The 24926-nt window shown below is 45.3% G+C and overlaps 1 protein-coding gene across 4 annotated transcripts; it reads right to left on the bottom strand.

Moving 5' to 3' along the window:
• Positions 1-1492: 1492 nt before the first annotated feature.
• Positions 1493-24434, bottom strand: LOC309705232 (integrin alpha-3-like). 4 transcript variants are annotated; one of them, XM_082530902.1, is made up of 29 exons: positions 24231-24434; positions 22558-22727; positions 20507-20634; positions 19806-19891; positions 19595-19731; positions 19414-19520; positions 19221-19313; positions 18414-18473; positions 18175-18328; positions 17814-18007; positions 17648-17736; positions 17336-17469; positions 17113-17190; positions 16950-17017; positions 13954-14090; positions 13073-13216; positions 12900-12997; positions 10847-11015; positions 9850-9936; positions 9656-9735; positions 9504-9581; positions 8359-8461; positions 8112-8288; positions 7846-7968; positions 7516-7626; positions 3114-3212; positions 2883-3008; positions 2276-2430; positions 1493-1601 (listed from the first exon to the last, which is right to left on the bottom strand). In XM_082530902.1, the coding sequence occupies exons 2-28, from the start codon at positions 22713-22715 to the stop codon at positions 2320-2322; spliced, it is 3129 nt and encodes a 1042-aa protein (XP_082387028.1). In that variant the 5' UTR covers positions 22716-22727; positions 24231-24434; the 3' UTR covers positions 1493-1601; positions 2276-2319. The 4 variants fall into 4 exon arrangements, with proteins under 4 accessions (XP_082387028.1, XP_082387029.1, XP_082387027.1 ...); XM_082530903.1 differs by having other exon boundaries at positions 1520-1601; positions 2289-2430; XM_082530901.1 differs by having other exon boundaries at positions 1599-2430.
• Positions 24435-24926: the final 492 nt, after the last annotated feature.

The raw sequence follows: 24926 nt of genomic DNA, 5'->3' as shown, positions 1-24926 counted from the left end.
TGGTGGTGGACTTCCAGAGACGCAGACCCACCACACTGACAGCGGTGAACATCCAGGGAGTGGACATTGAGATAGTGGACTCTTATAGGTACCTGGGTGTTCACCTGAATAATAAACTGGACTGGAGCCACAACACTGATGCTCTTTACAGGAAGGGTCAGAGCAGACGCTACCTGCTGAGGCGGCTGAGGTCATTTGGAGCACAGGGAGCGCTTTTAAAGACCTTCTATGACTCTGTGGTGGCATCTGTCATTTTTTACAGTGTTGTATGTTGGAGCAGCAGTTTATCGGCAGCTGAGAGGAAGAGGCTGGATAAACTCATCAGGAAGGCCAGCTGTGTTCTGGGATGCACCCTGGACCCAGTGCGGGTGGTGTGAGACAGAAGGACTCTGGCCAAAATAACATCTCTGATGGACAGAGTCTCCCAGCCCATGCATGTAAATGTTGCTGAACTGCAGAGCTGCTTCAGTGACAGACTGCTGCATCCTCGATGCATGAAGGGGCGTTTCTGCAGGTCCTTCCTCCCTGCAGCTGTCAGACTGCACAATCAGAACTGCTCCCAACAAACACAGATGTTTACATCTGCGCTGTAACTGCAATAATTTAATCAACCAATTCGCACTACAACCTGGTTTGCCTCTTATCTGTAGCCTCCGGCAGAACCTCTTATCTGTAGTCCTTAATGTAAATATGTAAGAAAAATTGTGTATGTTTCTGTTCTGTGTCCTGTGTACTGTTTGTTTGTATATGTGTCTTTCTGGCTGGTGTTACAACCAAATTTCCGCTTGTGGGACAATTAAAGGATTATTCTATTCTATTCTAAACAGCAGAGCCAGTTATACAAAAAATAGTTTAATATCATTGACAAAGACACTGATATGCAGTTAACGCACCCACATTTTACACAGACTTTCAAGCGCAGTCAGAAATATCACAAATATACAAAAACAGCCTGTAAAAGTACACGAGACACCAAACAGTTTCACAGAAGAGCCGACCACACCTAAAGGCAACCGGGATGGTTTTACTAACAGCTTTCTCAAAGGAGATTTTATGGGGGTCCTTGAAGGCAGCACAAAGACACGACTGCTGCCATATTAAAGGAGCAGTCCCCTCATTTTGATTCCAGCCCTTTAAAGGAAAACACCAATCTGTTTCCAATCAATCCATGGCTAAGAGATGTACACATATACACACAGATCAATAACCAATCATCTATAATCAATCGTCTGTGCTTGCTGTCAGCTGGAAACCTCACATCTCCGTCTACAATATGAACGTAAACACATTACGAGGTTTTCACATGACAGCAGACTCACACTGGCAGTGTGTTGGTCCAGTTAGAACTGGTTTGTTTTGGCCTAGTCCAGTTTGGTCTGGTCTGGTTTATTTTTTCAGACGCTGAGAGTCTCTCAGTGAGTCTCAGTCCAAGAAGTGACCCAGTGTTTCGGGGACTTCCTGTTTCGACATGAGGAGACTTGGTCCTGGATCAGGAATCCGTCAGCATCCATGTGCTGCTGTTGTAGGTCGTCTTTACCCATAATCCTCCCCTGATGGAGCGCCACCGCCCGCCACACCCCCTGACGCAGAAAGAACCCACACTGCAGAGAAAAAGAGGGATCAGAGACCTTGTATGTCCACAGAGACACGGAGGCAGTGAATAGGTGACACAGGTGAGTTTGCTGGGATAACCAGTGATCTGCTGAAAGGCAGATTCATACTGGTCCTATTTTGGGGTGATTTCCCATAATTCCTTGCATTGACAGCAAACTGAATATTTTTTGGTTTAAGGAGTCTGTCGGGATTTGTGTGTGTGAAATTTGATTTGATTGGCTGCAAAAATCTAGCAGGTGTGGCCACAGACACATTAAAGGGTGAGCCCGCTTAATTTTTTTCTGCCGTTTTCTGTTAATGTGTCTTTTGTGACTCCTTTCAGAATAAAAGCTCCATCAAATCTGCAGAGAAAAGCCAACAAACACAAGCAATCACATTTTTTGCTGAGCTGATCAATCAGAAAAAGTAGAGCAGATGGAAACAGGAGGTTACTGAAAATCAAATGGTCCCTGAGATTATGGATGAAACAGGTTTTATTATGGGAGATGAATTTGTGGGGATGCCGTTATTAGTAAAAACCTAGAATTGATCAAATTTAAGACAAAATTTCAAAGAACCTCAAAGTATCAGTGCTGACTACTTTAAGCAAGTACAAACTTTTTAACTTTGATCTGACTCAGCACTTTTCATAGTCTCAGTAATCAGTTAGTAACCCTTCCACCTCTGGTCCTTACAGCCGGGCTCTCTGGCTGCGGTGCCCCAGCCTCAGAGCTCCTCGGTCAGCCTGTCGTTCTCAGATGGCTGGCTCTTCATCTGGGCCTTCTGGGTCTTTGCCTGGTACAGCTCCCTGGTGCTGGCTCTCCTGAAGAACCCACACTGAACAGCAGGGGGCGACACACAACACTTTACAGAGATAAAGCTCACGATACAGATGAATGATGAATGGTGATGAGTGGTGATGAGTTGATGCTGCTCTGGAACCTAAAACTGGAACCAGTCTGGCAGTGCAGCAGAACTGGAGCTATCTTTCAGAAGCACTCTTGAGTTTTCAGGGATGGTTTGTAAATCCAGCTCAGGAACAATGATTTCACTGGAATCATTTAAGACTTTTTCTCCCAGTTTCTATGCCAAATGAATAATTTAAAGACTTCCTCTGATCAAAATCATCTTTCAGTTTACACACAAAACACCAGGCAGCTGAAAGTAAGCTGTTATTATAACAATATATGAGTACTGTGGAGACGGGGGATAATATCCACTTGTAAAAAGTTTCCCTGGACTATGACTTTATCTGCTGCATCATTTCTGTATGTTAACACCCGGGTTACCTTCCAGAGCAGCAGACAGATGAGAGCCAGCAGCAGGACACCTGCCAGGGCAGACAACATGATGATCCATAGGGGGGCGCCAGAGTCCACCTGTAGCCCCAGATCTGGATAGATGTAGACCTCAATCTGCAGAGAATACCTCAGAGATTCAGCAGGAAACTACAGCCACATACAGTGAACTGTGAAGGAGGGTGCAATGGTCCTTAGGGGGCACTGGCTGCAATCTGTTACCTGCGAGCTGTGAGACTCCATGTTCACGGTGGGTTTGTTGGTCTGCAGCTTCAGAGATGCCTGACCTTGAACCAAGACACTGCTCGCATCGCTGTAGTCCTGAAACACAACAAGAAGCGATAACTGGCCATGAGAGGATGAAAAAGACAAAAAGTCCTGATATCTGAGCACAGGTGTCTGCAGGTTTGGGGACAGAAATGCTTTCTGAGCTCACAGGATGACATTTTTTGCATTTCAGAGGTCTTAAGAGTTTTCATGCAGTATTTAAATGATAACGAGGGTTAATTTCGACAACACTTTAACACACAGACAAAAAAAAAATCAACTTTAAAAAATATAGAGCAAAAGAAACCAAAAATAGAAACTATCAATCTAAATAAAATGTAACAAATAGAATAAAAACCACTTGTCTCTGTAGTTGTGATGCAGACGGTTTAGTCTCTTTAAGCTGTAGTTTTGAATTCTTCTGGTCTCCATCAGAGATGGGCAGTAACAATTCAAGTCAATTCAATTTTATTTATATAGCGCCAAATCACAACAAAAGTCGCCTCAAGGCGCTTCATAGATACAGAGAAAAACCCAACAATCATATGACCCCCTATGAGCAAGCACTTTGGCGACAGTGGGAAGGAAAAACTCCCTTTTAACAGGAAGAAACCTCCGGCAGAACCAGGCTCAGGGAGGGGCGGGGCCATTTGCTGTGATTGGTTGGGGTGAGAGAAGGAAGACAGGATAAAGACATGCTGTGGAAGAGAGACAGAGGTTAATAACAGATATGATTCAGTGCAGAGAGGTCTGTTAACACATAGTGAGTGAGAAAGGTGACTGGAAAGGAAACACTCAATGCATCATGGGAATCCCCCGGCAGCCTACGTCTATTGCAGCATAACTAAGGGAGGATTCAGGGTCACCTGGTCCAGCCCTAACTATATGCTTTAGCAAAAAGGAAAGTTTGAAGCCTAATCTTGAAAGTAGAGATAGTGTCTGTCTCCTGAATCCAAACTGGAAGCTGGTTCCACAGAAGAGGGGCCTGAAAACTGAAGGCTCTGCCTCCCATTCTACTTTTAAATACTCTAGGAGCAACAAGTAGGCCTGCAGAGCAAGAGCGAAGTGCTCTAATAGGGTGATATGGTACTACAAGGTCATTAAGATAAGATGTGGCCTGATTATTTAAGACCTTGTATGTGAGGAGCAGGATTTTGAATTCTGGATTTAACAGGAAGCCAAAACAGGAGAAATCTGCTCTCTCTTTCTAGTCCCTGTCAGGACTCTTGCTGCAGCATTTTGGATTAGCTGAAGGCTTTTCAGCGAGTTTTTTGGACATCCTGATAATCATGAGTTACAGTCGTCCAGCCTGGAAGTAATAAATGCATGAACTAGTTTTTCAGCGTCACTCTGAGACAGGATATTTCTAACTTTAGAGATGTTGCACAAATGAAAGAAAGCAGTCTTACATATTTGTTTAATATGTGCATTGAAGGACATGTCCTGCTCAAACATGACTCCAAGGTTCCTCACAGCGTTACTGGAGGCCAAGGTAATGCCATCCAGAGTAAGAATCTGCTTAGATACCATATTTCTAAGCTTTTCAGGGCCGAGTACAATAACCTCAGTTTGATCTGAATTAAGAAGCAGAAAGTTAGCAGCCATCCAGGTCTTTATGTCTTTAAGACATTCCTGCAGTTTAACTCATTGGTGTGTGTTATCTGGCTTCATGGACAGATAGAGCTGGGTGTCATCTGCATAGCAGTGTAAATGTATGCTATGTCTTCTAATGATGCTGCCTAAGGGAAGCATGTATAATGTAAACAGAATTGGTCCTAGCACTGAACCCTGTGGAACTCCATAATTAACCTCAGTGTGTGAAGAGGACTCTCCATTTACATGCACAAACTGGAGTCTATTAGATAGATATGATACAAACCACTGCAGTGCAGTACCTGTAATACCTACAGCATGTTCTAATCGCTCTAATAGGATATTATGGTCGACAGCATCGAACGCTGCACTGAGGTCTAGCAGGACAAGCACAGAGATGAGTCCACTGTCAGAGGCCATAAGAAGATCATTTGTAACCTTCACTAAAGCTGTTTCTGTGCTGTGATGAGCTCTGAAACCTGACTGAAACTCTTCAAATAAACCTCTGCAGATGATCTGTTAGCTGTTTGACAACTACTCTTTCAAGGATGTTTGATATGAAAGGAAGGTTGGAGATTGGCCTATAATTAGCTAAGACTGCTGGGTCTAGAGATGCTTTTTGAGTAAAGGTTTAACTACAGCCAGCTTGAAGGCCTGTGGTACATAGCTGATCATTAGAGATAGGTTGATTATATTTAATCGGAAGGTTGCCGGTTCGAGCCCTGGCTTGGACAGTCTCGGTTGTTGTGTCCTTGGGCAAGACACTTCACCCGTCGCCTACTGGTGGTGGTCAGAGGGCCCGGTGGCGCCAGTGTCCGGCAGCCTCGCCTCTGTCAGTGCGCCCCAGGGTGGCTGTGGCTACAATGTAGCTGCCATCACCAGTGTGTGAATGTGTGTGTGAATGGGTGGATGACTGGATATGTAAAGCGCTTTGGGGTCCTTAGGGACTAGTAAAAGCGCTATATAAATACAGGCCATTTACCATTTAAGACTGAAGCATTAATTAATGGCAGGACTTCTTTGAGTGGTTTTGTAGGAATGGGTTCTAAAGTTAACTCAGAAAGATCAATTGGAGAAAAAGAGTCTAACTTAACATCAATGGTACTAAGAGTAGCTGTAGATAATATTACATCTGTGGGATGATTATTGGTCATTTTTTCTCTAATGATTAAAATTTTATTTGTGAAGAAGTTCATGAAGTCATTACTAGTTAACGTTAAAGGGATGGTTGGCTCAACAGAGCTCTGACTGTTTGTCAGCCTGGCTACAGAGCTGAAGAGAAACCTGGGGTTGTTCTTATTTTCTTCAATCAGTGATGAATAGTAAGATGTTCTGGCTTTGCGAAGGGCTTTCTTATAAAGCAACAAACTATTTCTCCAGGCTAAATGATGATCCTCTAAATTTGTGACACGCCATTTCCTCTCCAGATTACGAGTCATCTGCTTTAGGCTACGTGTTTGAGAATTATACCACGGAGTCAGGTACTTCTGATTAGAGACCTTAGTTTTCACTGGAGCTACAGTATCCAGAGTCGTACGTAGTGAGGAGGTGAAATTATTAACAAGATGATCGACCTCTGTTGGGGTAGCGTTCAGATAGCTGCTCTGTGTTGGTACAGGGCATTGAAGATGATAACAGTGGGTGGATTATATTCTTAAACTTAGTTACAGCGCTTTCAGAAAGACATCTACTTTGATAAAGTCTACTCTCCACCGCTGTGTAATCAATTATTGTAAATGTAAATGTTATCAGGAAATGATCAGACAGGAGAGGGTTTTCAGGAAACACTGTTAAATGTTCAGTTTCTATGCCATATGTTAAAACAAGATCTAGAGTGTGATTAAAGTGGTGGGTGGGTTCTTTTACATTTTGAGAGAAGCCAATTGAGTCTAATAACAGATTAAATGCCATGTTGAGGCTGTCATTTTTAGCATCTACATGGATGTTAAAATCACCCACAATAATTATTTTATCTGAGCTCAGAACTAAACCAGATATAAAGTCTGAGAAATCAGACAGAAACTCTGTGTAAGGCCCAGGTGGACGATAGATGATAACAAGTAAGACTGGTTTCTGAGTTTCACAGCTGGGGTGGACGAGGCTGAGCATCAGGCTTTCAAATGAATTAAAAGTCTGTCTGGGTCTTTGGTTGATTAATAGGCTGGTGTAAAAAATTGCTGCCACACCGCCCCCTCGGTCTGTGCTTCGAGGTTTCTGGTAGTTAGAATGACTCGGGGGGGGGGGGGGGGGGGGGGGGGGGGGGGGGGATGTGGGGGATGTGATGGAATGTGCAGAAAATAGGTTTAAATGTTAAACAAATTTCTTCCAGTCAGAGAATGTTGCATATAATTAAATCTTTGCTTGATGCATAAAGTTAAAAGATTAAAACTAATAAAACAAGTTTTAAAAAGAGACATTTGATTACATTTTGTATGATGGATTATGCAGAAAAAGTAGAATTGGGCTGAAAGATCTATCGCTTTATCACCTATTCAGGTTGTAAATCATGTTTTTAAAAAGTAACTAAGTAATTAATTACTTTTGAAAATAAGTAATCAGTAAACTAATGGGATTGCTTTTTTGGGGAAGTAATCAGTAATTAGTTACTGATTACTTTTTTCAAGTAACTTGACCAACACTGGTCTCCGTTTGCTTCTTTAGCTGGTAAATGTTTGCATGCTTGCATTTTAAACTGGCAGGAAGTGAACCAGAAGAATGAAAGTGGGCATTAAATGAGGGTATAAGACTGGGGCTGCCCTTTTACCTCGATCATGGTGGAGTTCCACAGTCGGGCTTTGATGGTCAGAGTCGCCGAGTTGTTCATGCTGACGAGAGGACAGACGAACTTCACGCACCTCGCTCCGCGGACACAGTCCTGCAACACGGTTTGCTGTGGTTACTTTGAAACACAACTGTGGACGTCCTCATAAAAATGTCCTCATGTTCTTCAGAAGCCCTCAGTTTTCTAAAACATGTCAAAATTGTTCCTCAAATTGTCCTCTCTCCTAAATGTCCCCACATTTAAAACTGTCCTGTCCTCCAAGATTGTCAATAAGCTTGTAGAAACAGTGTGTCCCTGTGCTTGTGTCTGTACCAGACTGTAGCGCTTCTTCTTTCTCTGAAGATGGAGGACAGTTGGAGTTCTGTCAGTCTGCTCCTCTTCCTCGTTTACTTCATCCAGATTCCTCTTCATCTTCTTCTTCTCCTCTTTTGACAGCTGAACCAACAGGAAGACAGGCTAACTTTCAGAGACAAGTTTAAAATCTTCGGTAAACAGTTCAGTTTTAATTGGCCTTTATTCTAAAGAAGAACGACTTTTATTTTGAAAGTAGTGTATGAGGCTGATGTTGCTGTGGTTACCGTGAGGTTGAGAGGATTAATGATGTTGCCGGGTGGAGAGCAGCGAGGCTCTGAAGTACCGTTTATTTGGATCTCTGTGAGGTACAGCAGCCACTTCCCATTGGTGGCTTCCATCGGCCAATCAAACTCCACCTCCAGGGTGCCCAGGTGGCCCAGCGGCTTTCCCTGGACATGCACCTGATGGAGAATACCGTTCACACCTGACCTGGTGAGGGTCACGCAGAACTGTAAATGTTTTCAGACTAACCTGGAAGGTCAAGACCAGCAGGCTGCCGATGTCCTCTGTCTTCTTCATGGCCACCTCACCGATCACATGACCACTGAAGGAGGTGGGGCCTGACGTTGAAATTCTGTCGAGGTACCAGATGAAAGGTTACCATGCCTTCTCCATTTAAAATACTCAGAAGTGTGGCTCCGTGTTGGAGCGTTTCTGTGGACCACTGTGGCCCTTCTTTTCACCTGTCCAGCACTCCCGAGTGCAGTGTGTTGCACTCTTCATCCTCTTCATACCTGCCTCACTTCCTTGTCCCCCATTAACCATATAAGTACAGGGTGTCTGTAGCTCACAAGATAGGTCACCTACTAACTGGAAGGTTAGTGGTTTGATCCCTGACTGCCTTGGGCAAGATACTAACTCCAACTTAATGACTCGCTGCCCTACAAGGCCACCTGCGTCGGGCTAGAGGACACACACGCAGACACAACTGGACCAGGGCAGAGATGCTGCCATCTACACCGGGTCACTCTTACCCCATTTACCCACCCCTATTGCTTGTCATGTCTTTTCACGGTGTTACGGTGTGAAGGCATAGGGATAGCTCAGTAGGTAGCGTGGTCGCCCCGTGACCGGAAGGCTGGGAGTTTGAATCTACCGAACAGCTACCCTCAGGTACACCGGAGCAAGGTACCATCCCCATTGTGTAATGTATGTACAAGGAGTCCAATTTCACTGCAGGGAACTGCTAGTGACAAACAAAGGCTTCATCATCATCAACTTGCTCTGAAGATGCTCCATCTGAATATGAATATGTGTGAATGTGAGCTAGAGCACACTCAAGTGCTTGCATGAATGATGCAAGTTAAATAAAGCACTTTGAGTACAGAGCCAGTCTATTCAGCATTTACATGGATGTAAGGCATGTGTTTATTGATACTGTCTGTTATCTATGTGCTGATGTTCATCATTTTTTTACTAATTTTGACGCTGTGAGCTGAGGTCAACGTTTCCACTGTGCTTCGGTTTGTTCTGTGTCGGCTCACATTGGGGCAGGGTTACTGTCCTTGTCAGTCTGGATTCATTTCACAACAAAGAGTCGTAACTCAGATTCTCCTCCCTGGCTGTGAGCTTAAAGCTCAGACGGGCCACCTGATGTGCACCTGATCTGTACTTACAAACTGAGTGATGTCTGCAGCAAATACTCCACCACCATGAAGACGGAGATTGGGGACAGATCCGGCTGTTCACTGAGCCTGAAGACACACAGAAATGCCACTCAGTAACCTCCAACAAACACAGAGAGAGTGGCGTGTGGTGAAGGCCGTACGTGGATAGCTGCAGCACAGACTGGATCTCGCGTGTGTCCAAACTGATCTCAGATGGCTGAAATTTGATCAGAACCTGAACCTGAAACACAGGAAGAGACAATACATCAGAAAGAGCTCAGCAGAGTTACTGCAGTACAGACAGCAGCAGACAGCAGCAATGCTAGTGCCCTGGGTCAGCAGTGATATTCCCTACCTTGTTGTTGCTTCTGAAAGGGTTCCCGAGCTCACACTGAAGAGAGGTCCCCTCCACAGAGCACTCCACCACTGCCGAGGCATCACCCTGAAACACAAAGAAAAAGGGGTGATATGGTACTACAAGGTCATTAAGATAAGATGGGGCCTGATTATTTAAGACCTTGTATGTGAGGAGCAGGATTTTGAATTCTGGATTTAACAGGAAGCCAAAACAGGAGAAATCTGCTCTCTCTTTCTAGTCCCTGTCAGGACTCTTGCTGCAGCATTTTGGATCAGCTGAAGGCTTTTCAGGGAGTTTTTAGGACTTCCTGATAATAATGAATTACAGTCGTCCAGCCTGGAAGTAATAAATGCATGAACTAGTTTTTCAGCGTCACTCTGAGACAGGATATTTCTAACTTTAGAGATATTGCACAAATGGAAGAAAGCAGTCTTACATATTTGTTTAATATGTGCGTTGAAGGACATGTCCTGGTCAAAAATGACTCCAAGGTTCCTCACAGTGTTACTGGAGGCCAAGGTAATGCCATCCAGAGTAAGAATCTGGTTAGATACCATATTTCTAAGCTTTTCAGGGCCGAGTACAATAACCTCAGTTTGATCTGAATTAAGAAGCAGAAAGTTAGCGGCCATCCAGGTCTTTATGTCTTTAAGACATTCCTGCAGTTTAACTCATTGGTGTGTGTTATCTGGCTTCATGGACAGATAGAGCTGGGTGTCATCTGCATAGCAGTGTAAATGTATGCTATGTCTTCTAATGATGCTGCCTAAGGGAAGCATGTATAATGTAAACAGAATTGGTCCTAGCACTGAACCCTGTGGAACTCCATAATTAACCTCAGTGTGTGAAGAGGACTCTCCATTTACATGCACAAACTGGAGTCTATTAGATAGATATGATACAAACCACTGCAGCACAGTACCTGTAATACCTACAGCTGCTCTAACAAAGTCACCGTGGTGTTCCACTTTAGATGGTCGGAGCTCTGCTCTACCTTTGTCTCTACTCCAGAGTAGATAAGTGATGGTGGGATGCTGATGCTCAGAATGGTGTTGTGAGCATCCTCTGCTGGTTGACCTGTTGATGGTGTATTGCTGATGTTAACCTCCAGAAACAGCCTCTTGATGGTGGAGTTGAAGTACATCACCTGAGTACCCTCAAGCCTGAAAACACACAAGAACACAAACATCGGCCGAACCTCAGCAGCTGTCTTAGTTAATAATCACCTGACAGACTCTAACCATGTTGTATCTCACAGACTCTAAGCCAGTCTTCTGTTCTTTTGTCTGTTATTGTTTATTCTTAATGTTTGTACAGTTTCCTTTAAAAGTGAAATATTTGAATTTTGTTTTTCATTATATCTCAGTACCTAACAGTTAGTAGGAGACACTGGCCTTCAGGCTTTCTGGCAGAACACCTTCAGGGAAGTAAGTGGAATATCAAAGTCAATCATCAAGTAAGTGGTTGCAGTGGGATGTGGTCTGTGGGTTCAGGGGGAGGTGCCAGACAAGGTTGGCCAGCTCTGCCCTATTTCAGTAGCACGCCAGGACATGGAGAAGGAAGGAGCTGAGAGCAGACAGCTGCACCGGGATCAAATGTGGTAAAAGGAACATTCTGAGCTAGTCGGCACATCCGCCTGAAAGGCACCTTGTAATTAAAACACTGTGAAACACTAACACATGTTACAGTGGCCCTCAACTGCCCAGCAGGACAAGGTCAGTCCCCTGACCCATCCAGGAGAGGGGGCACTGGCAGAGATGGTGGTAGTGCCAGACTGAAGTGTTAGAAACCCGTGGCAGCGCTGTGACACTGGCTGAGAACCAGCTAGCAGCAGCCCCAAGAAGAAGGCCCCGTGGCACTTCCCCGTTTCGACTGTCCGCTTAAGGACAGCAACAACAATCTCCAACTAACCTCTATCTGTCACCACAGGTCTTGGCGACAGTGGACGCTACACCTTGCTTACTGGGAGTCCCACAAAGATTGGGACAGCAATGCTGGTGGTGCAGATGACCGGTACACATGCACCAGGAGTACCCACTGATGGAGGAGGAAAAAGTGCTCCAACACCCTCACCCAGTCTGGTAGAGACATTCAGTGTGCCGGTAAGGTGCCAAGGGGGTACAGGTCGGTGTGCGATGGACTCAGGCTGCACACAGACTCTGGTCCACCAAACCCTGGTTTGCCCGGAGCATTGGTTGAAACAGAGCATGGGGACATTCCTAAATCAATTTCATTGATCAATTTCATATCATTCAAATGAAAATAACTCAGCATTAGCGTTAGCTGATATACTGTAGAAGATGGATATTTAAAGCTTCAGTCAGTGATTTTTTAAGTTATTTAATAAAATAAAAGAATACTGCCTGGGTTTGTGTTGGGATGCACTGATGACCATTACTGACATCGTCAGTGGTGACCCGGGGTGAGTGAGGCTGTTTAATGCTGACTCTGAGGAGGAGGAAACAGCGGGGCTTCCAGTGATTCGCTCCACAGAGATGTATCCACTGGAGCATCGAGTGTAGTCACAAGACAACACTCGATGATAGAAACTGATGTTCACATGGTGCGCCCAGGTATGGGAACTGATAAGAATTTAGCGATTTCGATTTCACTATTGATATCACTTATCAATTCTATTCCTTATGGATTCTCATTGGCTCCACCATCAACGACAACAAATTCATGCAAATTAATAACATGCTGTTTGGTCAAATCAATCACAACAACTTATTGCTGCTAAAGGAGGGTCTGAAGCTGCTGAATCATGGAGTGTACAGCTGTAACAATGATTAGTCTCAGACGTGTAGTTGCTTCATTTTCTTTTTCAAGTGTAGTGGATTTCTGGGTATACAAATATAAATGAGATAATAAATAATGATAAATAATAACAAAGATTTTAACTCCAGTGAAGTACAGAGCTTCTTATCTGCTTCATCATGCCTTTAAATTGGCTTCTTATCACATGACCTCATGCTTCCTGCTGAGTGTTTCTGTCCAATCATCTTTTTTGGACTCTGGGCTGAGCAGTGTGTGTTCTGTTCACTCACTCGGGGAAAGCTTTCTGGCTCTCATCGGTGAACCGAGCTGTCATCTGCAGGTTGCTGTGGCAGCGGTTATCAGAACCACAGTCCTTCTGGATGTGGATCTGAGGGACAAGGACAGCATCGGTCAGACCAGCAGAGTTTGGCTTTTCTATAAAAAGGTTCTGATGGGTTCTGACCTGGGTTCTGATGGGTTGGGGGGTCTCACTCAGCACCGGGAGGCGTTTCAGGTCCTGCACGTTCTTCTTTTTCTTGGGAAACTTCTCGTACAAGGAGGCATTCAAGGAGAACACCAGAGGCTCCACTTTGTCTCTGATTACACTCTTCAGAACATAAGAACACAGAAACTGAACATCAGCTCAGTGCCAACATGACGTGGACTGCAGGAGCTTCTTTGCAGGATCTGTCCAGCCAGACTGATGTGAACTGGCCACTTGGAGCTGAGGAAATCAGGCTGAAAGCAGGTGGTGATCAGCAGGAATGTGAAGTAAACACGAGTCAGTGGACTGAAAGCATGAGAAACAGCAGGCTCGCTGACAGACTGAAACAGAATCACAGAGTGAAAACAGGACGAGAGCCGAGCGAACGCGATCAGAAACACAAACCGAAGACATGAACGAACGTGACTTTTGCTTCGACCTGCCTACACACCACCTCAGAGGCTCGCTGTGGTTTTCCTGTTGAGCTGTGGCTGAGAAGCAGGATGTGGAGTCTGTCAGCAGCCGCATGAATAACATGGCGGCAGAAAGTCATCATGACTTTGATCATCAGAATCAGTTCGTTATATCTCACACAGCAGAACTTCCTTCATCTGACTCTAATTAAAGGAAAAAATATAATTTAAGTTTTTTCATGCAGAACTGGAGGACCACGTTTGGTCTTTGCTCTCGTTATGTGGTGTGCTGGTTTGGGACGATTCTCAGAGTGAGCTAGTCTTAAATAAACCGTGACACAGCTCCGACACTCGCCGCTCACATCGACACTAAATGTTTTGTTTCAGTGGACGTGCTTGTCAGATTTCAGCAGCCTGTAGGGGGTGCTATGCCTGTGTTTGTCTCACCTGCAGTCCCACTCTCAGCGTCCTGCACTCCTCCAGCGGCATCGACAGGTAATCAGAGTACACGCTCTGGCCGTTGTCATGAAAATTGAGGCGGGGCTTGACACTAGTGATGTCAGCTTTCAGTGTGAAGAGGATGGCTGTGACACAAAGATAAGGGTTCAAATATAAAACACACAGGCGTAAGATAATCACAGGTTGTGATGTGATTTATTTGTTGTTCCTTAACCCTGACATGTGACAGACACCAATAGAGTCCAGGATCTGGGTGGGCTTTAAGGAGTCTGGGAAGGGAACTCAAAACTGGATTATAGATGGCAGACAGTTGGTGTCGTAAACCCCCGCCTCTGTTCAAAGATGGTCGCTCACAGTGGACATAAATGCTTCTTTCACTCCTCTTTCAAACCATCTGTCCTCTCTGTCCAAAATGTGAACATTGGCATCCTCTTTCAATCCAGTTTTGAGTTCCCTCCCCAGACACCTTAACGCCCACTCACATCCTGGGTCATCTGACCTCAGGAAATCACATGACAGGGTGACTACGATGACCTGGTTGACTGAGAACCTTCACAGACATCTAAAATACAAGACTGTTTTATTAAAACTCCAGCAAGATTTTTATGAAATTGAGTAGGACCACGAATTGATCCTCGAGGAACTCCACATTAAAATTCATAGATAAAGATAATCTACATTTTAGACTGGATTTCAATACACAACATTTTATTTCTGATACTTTAGTTTCTCTGTGAAAAGATTAAGAACAAACATGTTCAAACAAAGGCTTGACGACATTGTGAGGCAGCATCAGATCATGGGAGTCGACAGCCACACTCAGTAGCTTAGATTAAAAAACATGCGCTGAACTAAATTTAAATGAATACACTGCCCAGGTAGCACATCCGAAGTTACTTTTACAACATCACCTTTGGTGGGACATATCAGTTTCATTTAATGTAAATGAAAATAACTCCAGCAGTGTTAGCTGACATACTGTAGAAGATGGACATTTAAAGCTTCAGTCAGTCATTTTTAAGTTATTTAATAGAATAAAAGAATACTGTATTCATAAACATACATACAGACAAAAATAGTGTTATTACACAGAAACTGATGCATTCTCATAAACGTATAGTTGATGTATTATCATTATTATTTTAGCAGAGTGGCTGGGAGGAACAACTCCCTTCTGACTAATGTTGGGGTTTTACACATGTGCCCATCACCAGTCAGAAGTGAGCGTCTCTGACTCACTAACTCGTATCAGACTCCATTCACAAACTTCTACTGCCTCCTCCAGAGTAAATAAAGGTGGATGCTTCTCACTCGGGATTGACAGATACTCTGGATTACTGCCATCACACTGATTTTTCTGCCAATACTACAGTTTGGGGTTTGAGTTGGGGTTTAATTATAGCAGAAAAGGTATCGGATGTATTACTGATAGTTGGCTGAAGCCTCACGATGCTTCTGTAATGGAACATGACGACTTTAGAGGAGATCAACTTGCAGGGAAAAAATCTTTTTATTAATTTGAAATTATTTTCAGTTTTGGTTGGTGTGACCTGCGATGACAGAGGAAGTACTCTTTTTATGCTGGGGTTTATCAATAGTTTATCAATATATTTATATTTGCACACCAATGCTAAATTAGCCAATACTTGAATGGACTCTGGTCTTCTCTTTCTGTGTGTAGTTGACATGTTAACAGTTATCAGCTTCTCTGTGAGACAGAAGACGCTCGGGTCCAGAGACACAGTGAGGGTGACCTTGTCTCTGATTGGTCAAATTAACACAACCAGCAAACACAGACACACACACACACACACACTGAGAGAGCGAGAGTCTCAGATGTAATAATATCAGTTTCTCTAATGTGATTTATCATTCAGAGAATCACTCAGGGGACAAGAGGACACACAAGGACACGGCATGATGTCATCTGTGCGTGTGTGTACAGGCGTGTTATAGCAACAGTGTGGCCTCAGCTCTGATTGGTCAAGTTAACGAGACACAATAAGGACACACGCTCAGAGTCTGTGTGTGTGTTGATTAAAAACTGGATCTAATTGACAGCTGTGTCCTGTCAATCACTCACACACACGCACGCACGCACGCACGCACGCACAGGAAGTTGATGTCATTAGCAAGTCCAGCCTGTAACCTCTTGTTAGTGGCAGTGTGGTCGATTGCTGTGCTCGCTTAGACTCTCCTGAGGTGTTACCTCAGGTCACCTGACCCAGGTGTGTGTCTACAGGTCAGAAACCACTACGGGCTGTTTCCATGGTTACACGTTGGTGGGCTGACACTCCACCATCTCGCTCAACTGCCTGATAAAATCCTGCTGCGTAGTTTCTGTCTGCTGGTGCTGAGAGTGATGCGAGATGGACAGTGAGAGTCCACCTGTTGGAGGTTAATCCAGCCGTGAGCTCAGCTTTGAAGGCAGCACCTCCTCTTGCAGCAGGCCATAGGGACGTGAACTTTGGATGAGTCACATGACTTCATCTTTCAACAGCCAAACTCTGGGAAAACTGGGAATGGTCATGATTTACTTTGATAGATAACAGTTTATGACTGATTTTACTGGCACATGGGCACCTGGTAGGATATAATGAGCAACTACAGCCAGAAGGTTGGGTTAATGCATCCTTAAGCTAAAACTGAAGGAAGCCCGCAGCTATGGGCATTGGAGAAGGAAAGCAAACAGGAAAAATATGTAAATACTCTTGCATCAAACGCCATCAAAAACTAATGAAACGGGACTGATTCTGAACCTTCCAGGTAGACATAGCATGTTACAGGTGTACTACTGCGTCTGAACAATACTTCCTGGTTTAATTTGGCTCAGCTATCCTTCACGGACATCTCCCTGCAGTCCTGTTTTGGCCACTCGTATGCTCTCCTCCACAGAGCCAAACCTTCCAGCCCAGCCTTCCAACCTTCGCAGAAGTTAGCATGATCAGATTTAATATGGGTGCATTTTTTTGTCTTTGACTCACTGATGTTGTCTCTGTCGCTCTTCTCTCCCCTGTTGAACATGTAGAAGAAACACACTTCCACCTGTATACTGAGAGAGTTGAGCTGTTAGCATGTTATCGTGTGAAAACACCTCCGTACTGAGGGTCTGTGAGCATGTTAGCTGATGGTAGCTTTGAATCTCACCAGAAGTCACAGCTGTTTGGGTCCACGATGGTCGGAGAAACTTTGAGTGTTTTATTTAAATGGATGACCGGTCGACTCCTGAGGATCAACACATCAGTCCATTAATAAATGCATAAATTTAGTTATTCTTGAGCTCTTAATTAGCAGTAAGTGCTAATGATCAGTACTTTGAGGACTTCAAAATGTACTTTAGATGAGCACTATTTAGCGCAGAAGTTGGTACCTGAACAGAACAACGGTATCATCGAGAGAACCAACCAGCAGGTCCGGGTAATAGTTCCCATCAACATCCCCGCCTGCAGAAAGGGAGTAGCCAAAAGTCCCGAAAACAGGGGAGACCATGCTGCCTCGGATCACCTGTACAGAGGAGGAGGCGGGGTCACAGGTGTGTCTGCACACCAATTTAAAAACCATCACTGGCAAAACTTGTCTGGCCCGTGAGGACATGTCTGCACTCTGATGGTTCAGAGTTGGTTTGAAAGTTGTGTCCTGGGAATGTGGGTCAAACATAGAAAGGACCGTGTTTTTGTGAGACCTGGCTCGGCTCTGTAGAGATGCCCTCACTGCTTCCTGTCCAGATCATCACACTTCCTGCTTCATGAAAAGGAGCTCCGATGGCAAAGTCTGGAACAACCAAAGACCCGTCACCATGACTACTGATTACTGATCACGAAAACACCAGCATCACGTTGAGCCCTCACCCTGGAAGCCGTCCTGGTTGAGGTCTCCTGCAGCGGCCACAGCCATGCCGAATGCCGACCCCGCCGGCCCCTTCAGCACTACGCTGGGCTCAGAATTGAACCTCCCTCCTACGTTCACGTAGACATAAACTGCCCCGCCCACCTCCGTCTGACGGTGGAAATAAAAAGGAGCGCCCACCAGCAGGTCGTTCCACCTGTGGGACAAAAAAGCAGCTCAGTGAGTGTTCCTGAAACATGTTCCTCAGGTTTAGATTATGGTGCTCTGTGGTTCCCACTGAGTCGTTGTCATCAGAAGATTTTACTAAAGGTACTGACCGTGTTGCCTCAGTGCGGGTCATGTGACCCATAAACCATTCCTCACCCGTCATTATTGAGGTCAGTAACTGCCAAGGCGTTCCCAAAATACGAGCCCATCTGTTGACCGCGCAGCTTCTGGCGAATCATCAGTTTATCAGAGCGCTTGACGGCCAGCAGCACCGAGCCATGAGCGTCTTCCATACGGTCCCGAGGAGCTCCTATTCAACAACACACCAATCAACACATCTATCAGTAAATCTACAGGTCAACCAGCTGCTTCCTGATTAGCTGAAAAGTCTTCACCTGTTACGATGGTTTCATCATCCTCAGAGAGAAGGCGAGGAGCCTGAGCGACAGAATATCCTGCACAAATACACGTTTTACATTCAGCTTCAATTCTTTAAATGTAGGAAAGGTTCCCATTAAAAGCATACATGTCTGAACATTCATTGAAACTTCAAAATAAAAGCAGCTGAATTCTGTGACACACAGACAGATAGATACATGCGAGACCGATGGAGGACTGATCCAGAGGAGACCTGCTTCATTAAAATAAGTCTGCCACGTAAAACAATAACACAAAGCACGATTCAGATCCTGACTGATCCGCACGTCAAAGTATCGGCTGCTCATCCACATACGTAACTCTGCACTTAGCTTGTGAGGCTGCAGGTATTTATTTAAGTCAAAGGAAAGAGCCGGACTCACAGCCACCTGTGGCGGCAAACACTTCCTGCAGAAACCAGAATTACACTTTTTGAACGATATGAAAGCCGGTTTGACGCATGCGTTTCTGAATGAAGACACACAAACAGAGAGTTTTCACTATGGACTCTTTTCTGCGTCAGCGTGTGACTAAAAACCTGAAACACTGCTCACAATAAGCTAAGCCTGACGAGAGCTTCTGCTCTGTGTTGAGGAACATTAGCGTTTCTACAGGACACCGTCCCTCTGCTCCACCCTCATTAAATCATTGTCTCAAACCGCATGTGCTCATTGCAAACCTTATTTAGGCACATTCATGTAGCTGATTTAAATACTGTCCTGCCCTGAGGAAGACACGTGTGACCGAGCTCAGATCTGAATGAGCTATTTAAAGAGACGGCGCACCGATGTAGATGTTCCTGTGCTTCTGGTTGGAGAAGGAGCTCTTCTTGGTGTCAAACTCATCGTCAGGGTTCATCCAGGAGACTTGGACGTTTCCTACAACACACACACCATGAACTGCATTAGATGCTCACAGAGCTGAGATGCTCGCTCTGAAAAGGAAGAAAAACATCAGAATAGAATAGAATAGAATCACCTTGCCATTCGAAGCTTCCAGGCGAGCCAACAATGACTTCGCTTTGAGTAATGGCCGCTGACATCCCCATCCCGCACATGACCTCACCAGTGAAATCACCCAGATGACTGAATACAGACAGGCAGCAGGTGAGGAGGCGGAGCATCACTCATCACCTGTAGTGTGCAGTCATGTGACATACCTGCAGGACTGTTCGGGGTCCTGCCAATTAGAGTCGTTCTCGTCGTACCGCAGGTCGTTTCCACGGAGATAACAGCGGCCAATCATTTGCCTTAAATTGAACGCTCCATAGAGTTTTATGAAGCGGTGACCGCATGCCTGCAGAGCAAACACGCCGTTCTTTAACTTCTCACCAATAGGAAAATAATCAGCCAATCAGAGCACAAACTCACCAGGACACGCCCCCCAGGCCGGCCCTGACTGGCTACTGAGACGCCCAACCACATGTCCTCGACCAGTTCATCAGCATGGATCTTGGCTGAAACACATCACAGGTGAGTCACAGACTGTAGGCTCCGCCCACTGACGGGGTAAAGGTAAAAAAGTAAACTTTTGTGTGATTTATTCCACTGACTCTAACCCCATACGACCTGTGCTGCAAATATGTTGTCCAGCAGCTGACAGAGCAGGTGCTATCCTGCACACCTGAGCTGCAGCAGTATGACAGCACAGCTCACCTGGACCTGTCACACAGGTGTCACATACCCGCTGGCTAACCTCAGCCGGGAGAGTCAGCTCAGATCAGTGAGTTGCTGATTCATGACAGTTTCTCTCCATATAAACACTGTGTGTGTGTGTGTGTGTGTGTGTGTGTGTGTGTGTGTGTGTGTGTGTGTGTGTGTGTACATGTGGGTGGGTGTGTTGCTGTTGTTGTGTTTGAGCAGCCGATAACACACACAGCAGCTTTCACTGCTCACTGAGGGATGGAGTTCCCATAATGCACCAGGACACTGATAGCATCACCCATTAGTGCAGCCAAACAAGCTCAGGAAACGGGTCGCTGACTGTCAGGCTGAGTACCTGATCTGTGATTGACCGATACAAGAGAAAGTAAACAAACCAGCCAATAAGGCTAAGGACACGTGTGACTCACTTGGATCTATGAGCTTCATCCTCCTGCAGTCTGACTGGTTGGCACTGATTGGACAGGTGTACACTCCTCCTGTGTGATTGGCTGGAACATTTGGCTCCGCCTTCTCTCTGGGGGCTCCGACTAATAGCCTGTCGGGATGACACAGACGGCACAGTTAACGTTTGAGATTCTGGGTGGAATAAATGAGGAAACGTCTGAAGGACACACACAGAGGACACGGGTCGCCTCCTTCTAAGGAGCTTCAGTCACGTGACGTGAATTATCTGAAGATGAGCAAACCGGCCCAGCCTTCCAGAGACAGTTCGGGGGACTCTGTTTGTGTCAGTGCCGTCTACATTTAGTCTCACAGTAAAGTTTTACTGGAACAAACGTGTCCTCCCAGCTGAGAGCTCGCTCACAGCAGCCTGACCTGACTGTGCATCTGTACCTGTTTAACTGCTGCTGTGGGGTCCCAACTGCTTCACAGCTCAAACCCTATCAAACACACATTTGAACTCTGCCTGTCCTTAGGCATCACTACCTGCTTAACGTGTCTCCCAGAATCACCTGACTATGCATAGTGTCCTCAAGAACCCATAAGACCATGGCAGATGGCCCCGCCCCTCCCTGAGCCTGGTTCTGCTGCAAGTTTCTTCCTGTTAAAAGGGAGTTTTAAAAGAGTTTTAAAAGAGTTTTTCCTTCCCACTGTCACATAGGGGGTCATATGATTGTTGAGTTTTTCTCTGTATCTATTATTGTAGGGTCTACCTTACAATATAAAGCGCCTTGAGGTGATAGTTGTTGTGATTTTGAATTATTGATCATGAGTGTGACAATCACAGAGGAACACACCTGGGGGGAGGGGGGGAACTTCCAATCAAAGACATTGACCTCCTAACCCCTGAACACTCCAAGGAAGCTACATTAGAGTGAGTGTGTGTGTGTGTGTGTGTGTGTGTGTGTGTGTGTGTGTGTGTGTGTGTGTGTGTGTGTGTGTGTGTCTAACAGCTAATCCAATTACAGAGTATAAAGAGACAGTTGTCACGGTGACTAGAGACAGACAGCTGGGTGGCCTCTGTGTGACCGCCTCTCACATAGAGACAGGAAATGTGCAGCTTTAGTGTGACCTGCACTTCCTGTTAGACCCCCCATCTAACCTCAGTTTACTCTCACACGATACTCTGCAGACAGTAGCTGCGCGCAGAGACTTGAGCTGCTTTTATTTTGAAAGTCTAACCTAAAAATGTGTGTGTGCAGTGTGAGGCTGCACCATGTGACCTGCCGGCATCTGCTCGGACTCACTCTGACGATAAACGCCGCGCTGACAGAGGTGGGCGCTGTCACTCCTCTGCTCCCCGACATTACGGAGCCCCCGAAAACCTCCTGAAGCTCCACCTTTCTTAATACCGCCTTGTCCTTTATCTGCTGTTTGCGCAGACTTCAGAAGAATTCAGACATATTATTAACGCTGTGGGGCATTCACCTGACTCTGTGTGTGTCTGACGCACACACACAGAGTACGGTGTGTGTTTGATAGGGTCCAGTGAAGGAAGCGGAGAAGTCGGCCAGAATTCGGTGGAGAACAGTCACCTGAAGCCAGACAGACCACTCCGTGAAGCCAGAGAGCGGACAGAAATGTTGCCCACGACGACCACAAAATGATCCACTATTTTAGACGTCCTCACAACTCCAAATGCCACGTTTATTATTCACACATGAAAGTGTTTCTGAGATATGACCTCACTTCCTGTTTTACTGCTGCTTTGATTAGCTGTGATAGATTTGGTTCTAACTGATGAAAAGTGGAAACAATGTTGCTTTGAACTCTGCTTCATCAAAATAATCCAGCAGTTCTTCATCTATAGAAAAGGACCCACACAAGCCCGCTCTGTCACAACACTGGTGTTAATGGTCACTTTGAGGACAGTAGAGATCTGCTGACCTAAGGTTCAGTCTGAAGTCAGATCATTTACCCGGACACACCTAAAAGCAGATGTACAGCTAGCACGCACACACACACACACACACACACACACACACACACACACACACACACACAGGTGTGTACTCACAGGTAGCTCTCTGTCTTCAGGTCTTGGTGCAGAGCAACAGAAAATCCAAACAGACTTCCTCGTTCGCCCATCTTCAGCAGTGGAAATGATGTGTCGAGGTTAAACGCTGCACACACGCTGATACCCACAACCAGCAACATGCACACACCTGTTGCCATGGAGACACACACCTGAACAGCAGAAAAAAGTCAGAAGTGCGATTGTCAGTAAGTTATCTTTAATGTCACACGGGTTTTATTCTACCTGGCTGTATCGTCATGGTAACTGATGCTCAGTGGAAGACGTATGAAATGTGAAAGCTGCTGAGCCGTACCTTTGTCGTGTCATCAAATGAGTCCTGAGTGAATCTCTCAGAGTGTTAAAATGCTGACTGTGGTCTGGATAGCCATCTATCTCTTTCATGCAGACGACACTGTTATTGATGAGCCTCTTTATACCCTCACAGTCACACTCCACCGTGAACTTAATCTGCTGCGTTTCAGGACGTTTTGGTATAATCTCGAAAAAACTGGATTGGGGTTGTATTTGGAAATGTAATTCACAAAGGTAGCATGAAAATCAAAAGTCAAAGATTATTGTAATCTTTTATTTGAAGTTTGAATCTCTGGAAGCAGGATTGATGCTGCTCAGCTTTCTCTGGGTTATGTTAAGAAAGAGTGCAGCTCATCCAAGCTGTGTGAGCTTCCTACTTTGTGATGATCTGCTGGGATTGGTGGTGGTCGCTCTGCCACGGTTGATTTGAAGTTGGTATGGAAAATGAGGAGCACTTCATCATTCTACCTGCTCACAAGCTTAATGGAGATGCTGATTTCTTTTTCCAGCAGAGTTTAGCAGGTGTCCGCAGCAGCAAAGCTAAAGGAAACAGTTTTCTGGTCACCCTGAACGCCACAGAGAATCTACGAAAGTCACTTCACCCAAAACTTCAGTAATACCTCAGCAGCTATGAGCTTTTCTCCTCCGTGCTATCGTTGTGTTCCTTATCCTTTTCTACTGTATTTCCTTGCAGCTCTTTACTCTTCTCTCTGTGTTTTCTGTTGGGTTTATGTCTTTCAGTAAATACTGAGAAACTGTCTTTCTGTGAGCTGCAAACAGTATACCTGTACTGACTGTATTTTTGCTTTCACTTCAGGCTGTTCGTTCTGGCACTAATGAAACATTAATTACATGTAACAGCGCATTAAATATGAAGTGTTTTCAGTCATCCACCCATTCACACACACATTCACACACTGGTGATGGCAGCTACATTGTAGCCACAGCTGCCCTGGGGCGCACTGACAGAGGCGAGGCTGCCGGACACAGGCGCCACCGGGCCCTCTGACCACCACCAGTAGGCAAACATGGGGTTAGTATCTTGCCCAAGGATATTTGACATGCAGCCCGGAGGCAGCCTGGGATCGAACCACCGACCTTCTGATTAGTGGCTGACCTGCTCTGCCACCTGAGCTACAGCCTCTCACAGCATCTTTACCCAGCAGACTTACAGTACATTAGCTTTAGATGTGGAGTATTTTGACTCTGTGGCACTTCATTACAGCGTGAGGACACCCGTCTAACCCTGGAATGAATTTACTGAGATATTAAATTTGCTGCTGAATAATAGAAATCTGGTCTGAAGTCTGTCCCCGTCAGATCAAATGTAAAGAAATAAGGGTAGAGGAAGAAATGCAGACCTGTTGCTCTTCCTGTTGGCTCGTTGGTTTGTCCCTTGCAGGTTGTCAGTTTGATTCCCGCACTGCTCCGTCTGACTTCTCCTCCGTCTGCTCACCGACTGATCTGCACACGCTCAGATGCCTCCCTCACTCACGCCCTCATTCTCATTCTTCAGCCGTGCTCACTCGCCCTGAAATGAAATCATGTCTCTCTCTCTCGGTTAACCCCACCCCCACACTCTCTCTCGCGCACACACACACACACACACACACACACACACACACACACACACACACACACTATATTTGTCTTTCTATCTTTGTGAAGACCCATGTTCTCATGTTGCTTGTAGAACGCCTGATCTAGAACCAGAACAGAACCCTGAAATTGGTTTTGAAGGTCCAAGACATTCAAAACCTGGACCGCTCAAGCCCATGAAACAAAACCAAATGTCCTCACAAAGCCCAGAACTCACATGAATAGACATTTGAGCACCCACCCACACAAAGTCACAAAATGATTCAGGTTGTTTGGACATTTGAGGGCACCTTGATTCTCGACACACACACACACACACACACACACACACGGTTTTCTGGGTTTATTTCCTGTCTTTGTTGCTGCTTCCTGTCTTGCTTTCTTCTCCTTTTTCTGATGTTAAAAACACAGTTAATGACACACACACACACACACACACACTGCATACCAGAGACCCA

Source organism: Aulonocara stuartgranti, assembly GCF_965226115.1.
Source record: "Aulonocara stuartgranti genome assembly, chromosome: 4".
Lineage (NCBI taxonomy): Eukaryota > Metazoa > Chordata > Actinopteri > Cichliformes > Cichlidae > Aulonocara > Aulonocara stuartgranti.
This window is presented reverse-complemented; position numbering and strand designations above follow the sequence as displayed.

Excerpts from the sequence above, each read along its gene's own strand:
- LOC309705232 (XM_082530900.1), bottom strand. The coding sequence starts at position 22,715 with ATGGCAACAGGTGTGTGCATGTTGCTGGTTGTGGGTATCAGCGTGTGT. Across the intron at positions 19,314-19,413 it reads TGGAAGCTTCGAATGGCAAG|GAAACGTCCAAGTCTCCTGG; the intron begins GTGATTCTATTC and ends TGTGTGTTGTAG. Across the intron at positions 9,937-10,846 it reads ACTCTGGAGTAGAGACAAAG|GGTGATGCCTCGGCAGTGGT; the intron begins GTAGAGCAGAGC and ends TTTGTGTTTCAG.